The following is a 6853-nucleotide window of genomic DNA, read 5'->3' as shown; positions in this document are numbered from 1 at the left end:
ATTCAGCTCCAGTTGGTTCAACTACACGGACATGAGGGGTCGAATAATAATAATAATTATCCTTGCCTTTGATGTAGCGCCTTTACAACATCTTTGAGATGCCTCAAAGCGCTTCAAAGAATATACCGGAAAGTCAATTGAAATGCGCACAGCAGCGTCCCACAAACAGTGGTGGGTTGAGTGACCAAATTATTATTATCTTTTTGTATGGTTCTGTATCTCTATTGGTTCTACGTCTGACAGATACACAGGACGAAAGTAGGATCGGTGGAACTGACTACACGTTGGAAGCCGGATTGATAGACTTTGGGGCGACTTATACCTTTATTGCTGTTGGGGTGAGTGTTTCCTTCAATAATAATAATAATAATCTTGCATAGCGCTTTTCACGTCCGCCAAACAGAGCAGTGTAACGCGGTCATCGCTTGACCTCCGGAATGGCTTTCCCGGCTCGGGATTCCCGGCTTACCGTGCAGGGAGTCTGACAATCCGCCACCTCGCACCACATGTGGCATTGGACGCTACGATTGCACTTTGCCCACAGAGCACATCAGTGGCCCAACCGTCTCTCACGGAGTCCTGTAGCTCAGGTTAGACCCCCCTCGCCTCGCAAGCGAGAGGACCCGGGTTCGATTCCTTAGGCAAGTTTCCTTACTCCACACACACGCCTGTTTAACCAGCTGTCAGTAGGAACCCGGTTATTAGTCGATTGACGGATCACTTTCCAGGCACAATAGTCCCTCCAAAAAAACAAAAATGTGGTCACTCAGTCCACGGCTGTTTGTGGGGACGCTGCCGTGTGCAATTGGCTGCCGCGCTTCGCCCACAAAATATACAGTCACCACACTTTACGATATGAGATGCACCGTGAAGCGCTTTGAGACGTCTCAACGACGTGATCGGATGCCTTACCAATCTATTTCCGACCCGCAGCCCGAGGGAAGCACAATGGTGATTCGGAAGACTGAAGATATCAAGGCAAACGTGGTTCACATCGCGTGGCAGGCTCCTCAGTACATCCTCATGTCTGCTGGCGAAGTCATGTTCTCCATTACTGGTGTTTCCTTCTCATATTCGCAGGTAACGCTTTGATATACGCAGGTTTCCCCCCCACCCCCCAGCACCGAGCTGGAGCTTCAGCTTAGACGGTGAGCTCAAACGTTCGGCGAGTGGCTGGGAATTTGCAATCTCCTGACTTGAGCCGTTGAGTCTTTGTTTTTTCTCTTAAACGTTTGAAGTTTGAGCTGACGATTATCCCGGGGACACACACGTTGGAAAGTGTGACCACACTTTGCTCTCGAATTCAAGATCCTCACCCTCACCTGCAAGGCCATTCACGGCCTCGCTCCCTCATACCTCTCCGACCGACTATCCCCCTACCTACCTGCCCGTACCCTCCGTTCCTCTGGCTCCGGTCTGCTCCACGTCCCCCGCCCCAACCGCCCTACATCGGTGGCCTTCAGCCTCTCAGCCCCGCTCTCTCCATCCCCAGTGCCTTCGCCACTTCCTCCCTTTCCTCCTTCAAGGCCGGTCTCAAGACCTTTCTCTTTGACCTTCAGCCTTCAGCTCCCCTCTCGACTCTCTTCCCCTCCTCGCTCCTCCCTTCCCTCCCCTCACCCTGACCATTTCCCCCCTGCCGACCCAACTGTCTTGGGACGTCCTCCGACGTGAAAGGCGCTCTATAAATGCAATCGTTGTTTTGTTTCTCAGGCTCCAGCGACGATGAAAGCTGTCCTGCAGTCCGGCTGGCTCCTGACTGTGGCCTTCGGGAACGTGATAGTGATTATCGTGGCCAAAGCTGCTTACATGTCGCAGGTAAGTGACCCTCCTCAGGCAGGAGCGCTTGAGACAGTGGCGAGTCTGAGGGAGGTCGAGCCGGGAGGGAGGGAGAAGGTGACCATAAGCACTGGTCTTCGGTTGTGATCTAAAAGAGGGGAAGGAGCAAGGAGTTGGAAGAGAGGGGGAGACGGGGGGATTCCGGGATTGGAGTTCCAGAGGATAGATCCTTAGCCCCTAAACAAGGAGCGGAATGTTTTAGGAACGACGGGATTTCAGACCCTCCCATCGGCGGTTCGATCGGTATCTCCGGGAATTTTCCACACCTCCCGGTGATTTCTCTGTCGGTTCCTCCTTGCAGTGGGCTGAGTTCCTCCTCTTCGCTGCCCTCCTGTTGGCTGTCTGTGTCATTTTCTCCATCATGGCCTATTTCTACACCTACGTGGACTCCTCGCAGTTTATGGACGAAGACAAAGAGGAGAAGGAAACAGCGAAGCCACCGCCCCTGAGGACATCCACCTCACCACGATTGACAAACAGACATATATGTAAACTCCATACCGACCCGTTGGCTCCCTGAACTCATCGGGCTCCAGCCTGCTCCACGTCCCCCGCCAAGACCACTCCACCATCCACAGTCAGGCCTTCGGGCTCTCTGCCCCTAGCCTTTGGAATCCATCCCACAGTCTCTCTGCCTCGCCGCCTCTCTTGCCTCCTTCAAGGCTCGTCTCACGACCTTCCTCTTCGACCGCACCTTCGTCACCCTCCTACCCCCTCCTGATCCCAACGCCCAGCTCGGGTCCAAATCCTTGACTGTCCAGCGCCTTGGGACGTCCTCCTGATGTGAAATGTAATTTATTGTTGTTGCCCAACTCCACTGGCTGCCCATCACACAGCGGATATGTCCAAGATCCTGATCCTCACCTTCAAAACCTTACATTGCCCTGCTCCCCCTATCTCTGCGACCTCCTAACCCCTATACCATCCCGCTCGCACCCTCTGCTCAGCGGGCTCCGGCCTGCTTCACATCCCCGCCTCGCTCGTCCCACTATTGGCGGCGGGCCTTCTGTCACTCAGCCCCCACCCTCCGGAACCCCATCCCGCAGTCCCTGCCACCTTCAAGACCTCCTCTTCGACCGTGCTTCCGATCACCCTGATTCCACCCTGCCCTCCACTCTCCCGGATCCCGACCCCCTGCTCAGCTCCATAACTCTGTCAGTCCAGCCCCATGGGACGTCCTCCTGACGTGAAAGGGGCTATGCAAATGTAATTTTGTTGTTGTTGTTGTTGTTGTCTTAAAGCCGCAATTTACTGATCAAACGTGCCTTCCAAAAAAAAACATGTACAGTAAATTCCTGACAATCCGAGCCTGGCTTCACTTGTTACTTCCACGGGAGTCATGTCATCGCGCTGTCAATATCCCGGCTGGGTTTATTGCGCCTAAACTCGCCACTCCTGATAACTAGTCACCGAGTCTCGTTTGCCTCGGATGAGTTGTCGGTTCATGTGCGTTAAAGTACAAAATATGCGAGGTAAGTAAGGTCACAGGTTTTGGTGGTTGGGGGTGGACGGGGGTGGACGGGGGGCGGAGGGAGGAGAGGAGAAATGGGCAAAAAAGTTCTTTGCAGAGAAAATACAAGGACATTTAATCATTGGGGTGATTGCCCAATTCTGGTCATGGCGAAGGGGTTTTGCTGTTGACTGTGTTGCTGCCGTTCCACTGTTCGGCCACTGGAGGGTGACACCGAGCCGAGGCTGCTCTACTTGAGCACCCGATTGGCTACGTTTGACCACCCACTCGCGTTGCTCTCCTCTGCCTTCTAGTGGTGGTTGGTGATACAACAGAGGAACAGGAGGAGGCCATTCAGCCCCTCGAGCCTGTTCCACTATTCCATGAGGCCATGGCCGATCCGCACCCGGGGAAATCGATCACCAGGCCGCGAGGGAGTATGGGAAGCACTCTGGGTGTATCACGCTCCTTCCCTTTCCAAGCACAAGATAAACCAGTCCTGTTCTGAGCTGGTGATGGTCAACCGGGGGTGGATTTAAAGGGATCTATTTACCAGTTAAAGGCAATCGGCATCTCCTTCCATTATTGGGCAACAAATGGCTTAATCGACAGCCGTGTCGTCCATGCTGAGATGTGACTGGAAGGCGGGGGACAAACTGCCCTTCAAACCTTTATAAAGTCTCGTCATTGCGGTCACCTCAGAACAGAGTCTTTGAGTTGCACCAATGGGTTCTTTGTTGTCCAACTGAATGGGCCACAGACAGGACCTCAGGTCAGCATCTCATCCGAAAGACGGCACCTCAAAATAATGCAGCACTCCCTCAGCACTGCACTGGAGCATTAACTGACGCGGGAGTTTGAACCCACTCGCAACCTTCTGGCTCAGAGGCGAGAGCGACACCAACTGTGAACTCAATAGTCTCGACAGAAGTGGGGGGGGGGGGGTGTTGAGTTAAGAGTCAAAGTGGGAAGAATATACGATCTTTACAATAATCCTCGCACTTGATGCAGCATCTGTAACCTCAAACCATCTCAAGACCCTGGTAATTGCTGTCAAGCGCGGGCCATGTATTTTGTAGGCAAACGGGGAAGCCAATTTGTGTGTTTCCACTGCCATGAACACCTTGGTCAACCGGGTGTCTGACACACTGATAGCACTGCCTGGCCAGCCTTTGCCGCGTTCTGCCTTGGAGTGAACTCACAAAGACCCAAACTTGGGACATGAGCCCTTCAACCTTCTGACTCGCAGGCGAGAGCGTGAGGGACTGAGCCAGGCCGATAGCTTGACTTGCAACCAGTTGTTGTTGGCACCAACGGCGTGTCCCTGTATACGTATACAAGGTCGGCAGTGAAAGTCTTTATCCCTATTGTCCTTCTTAAGCACTTCAAGAGGTTCATCGCTCATGAAAGGCTCTTTGCATAAGTGATAGCCTTTTGCTGGGATTCATTCACGTTTTCAAGACTGAGCCGGATAGATTCCCTTGTTCCTGTGGTTAAGAAACTGAGCACTTTAAAGGTTGATAAGAGTGGGGGTGGGAGGGAGGACAGGCGAGAAAACGTCAGAGTGAAGCACAGAAAAGAAAGACATATTAAGCACCAAGGTAATAATAATAATCCTCACATTTGATATCGTACCTTATCATGTCGTTGAGAGGCGTCTCAAAGCTCTTCACAGGACGTACTCTAAAGTAAATTGACTGTATTTTGTGGGCGAAACGTGGCCGCCAACTGTGCACAGCAGCGTCCCACAAACATGGATTAAGCAACCAAATTTTTTCTGGAGGGATTATTATCCCCAAGAAAGTGATCGGCCAATCAACTAACAACGGTGTTCCTGCTCACTGCTGGGCGAACAGAGGCGCGTGTGTGGAGTAAGGAAACTTGCCTGATGTTTCGCCCTGCTCGGGAAGCCAACCCAGGTCCTCTCGTTGCGAGGCGAGCGCGCTAACCCGCTGAGCTACGGGACTCCATCGGGGGAGACAGGGAGAGAGCGAGCGAGCGCAGTGACAGGAATGTTGCTAAGGTCCGTTGGACGTCGACTGATTGACTGGAACAGAGAACGTACAATTTCAATCTTTTCAGAAAAGGTCAGTTGAATGGTCCTGGGAATCGTTAGCCCGACATCTATACAGAGAGAAGGATTGGTCTCAAAGTGCAAACCAGCCAAGTTAAGAGCCTCCATTGACAGGCAATAAATCTATACTGATCTGAGTGTCTGATTCCAGGGTCATCATGTCTAACCCACTCTTTTGTGTCACAAATTTCTTGGAAATCTTTTGTGGCGTTGAACGAAAAATCTCAACAAGGGGAAGAAAATAAATGCTATGCAGCTCACCGTTGAGAAGGCACTGTTTGAAAGACATTTCCCTGTGAATTTACCGAGGATCTTAAGCAGAAGCTCAACCCAGCGGTCGCTTAATAGTACGGCGTTAATGGGGCAGTTTTTGATGTTCAAAATGGTGAGTAGTTTTGATAATAATACTCGCACCTGATACAGCGCCTTCTTCATGTCTTTGAGAGTCTCAAAGCGCTTCACGGGATGTACTGCAAAGTGAATTGACTGTATATTTTGTGGGCGATACGCGGCAGTCAATTGTGTACAGCAGCGTCCCCACAAACGGGCGTGGATTGAGTGACCGCATTTATTTATTAATTTGAAGAGGTTACTACCCCGGAAAGTGATTTAACAACCGGGTTCCCATTTATTGCTGGGTAACCAACTTTCTCCTCAGACCTGCATCCCCCTTTGCTACTCTGCTAAATCATTAAGTCAGATTATCCTCACAGAGCAGTAGGGTTCCCGACAGAATACATGGCAAAAATCCCCTACAAGCATAATTCTTGACGCTTTTCTTTGCGGACCGGACAGCCTGGAGATTTATTCCAATGTTTCTGGCTCCTGTTCTCACAGAAATGGCCGCGAGGGTTAATTTATAGCGTTATCTAGATTCTGGATGGAACCAGACTTCAGAGTTTAGACAGCTCCAGGGATGGTGAAACAGTCCGGCTTGATTTAGTTGCTATAAATTCAGGGAACGCCCTCTATCCTGTATGTTAAATACAGATGCCGCACAATGGCTTTGCCTTTTTGTCTCTGGAGGACGGCTGTTTTGCTCGAGCCTGCCTTAGCTTCGAGATTAATATAATAATAATTCCTACATTTCATACAACGCCTTTCATGCCAGGAAGACGTCATAATAATAATCCCTGTATTTGACATGGCGTCTAATCACATCATCGCGACGTCTCAAAGCACTTCACAGAATATAATGTAAAGTGCAGTGACTGTATATTTCGTGGGCGAAACGCGGGAGCCAATTGCGCACGGCAGTGTCCCGCGGCAGTGGTGGATTGCGTGACCAAATTATTATTATATCTTAAAGGGATTATTACCCCTGGAAAGTGTTTCACGGGGTTTTACTGTAAAGTGTAGTGACTGGTGTATTTTTAGGTGAAACACAACAACCTTTTGATACAAGAACAGCTATGAACTGAGCTACCAATTTTATTTGGCCAGGCCACCGGGAGAGAGAGAGAGAGAGAGAGAGAGAGAGAGAAACTCCCTTC

At 50.9% G+C, this 6853-nt stretch overlaps 1 protein-coding gene across 1 annotated transcript in view; it reads left to right on the top strand.

Annotated features, from left to right (window-relative positions):
* LOC121849385 (solute carrier family 15 member 2-like) overlaps positions 1-2356 on the top strand; it is a 4673-nt gene extending 2317 nt beyond the window's left edge. The window contains exons 2-5 of the mRNA XM_042336188.1: positions 244-338; positions 934-1080; positions 1711-1815; positions 2138-2356. Coding sequence (XP_042192122.1) covers positions 244-338; positions 934-1080; positions 1711-1815; positions 2138-2356 — 566 coding nt within the window. The remainder of the gene's footprint in view (positions 1-243; positions 339-933; positions 1081-1710; positions 1816-2137) is intronic.
* Positions 2357-6853: the final 4497 nt, after the last annotated feature.

This window comes from Callorhinchus milii, unplaced genomic scaffold (genome assembly GCF_018977255.1).
Source record: "Callorhinchus milii isolate IMCB2004 unplaced genomic scaffold, IMCB_Cmil_1.0 Scaffold6, whole genome shotgun sequence".
NCBI classification, from domain to species: domain Eukaryota; kingdom Metazoa; phylum Chordata; class Chondrichthyes; order Chimaeriformes; family Callorhinchidae; genus Callorhinchus; species Callorhinchus milii.
Note: the sequence above shows the minus strand (reverse complement) of the source record. Positions and strands in the feature narration are given on the sequence as shown.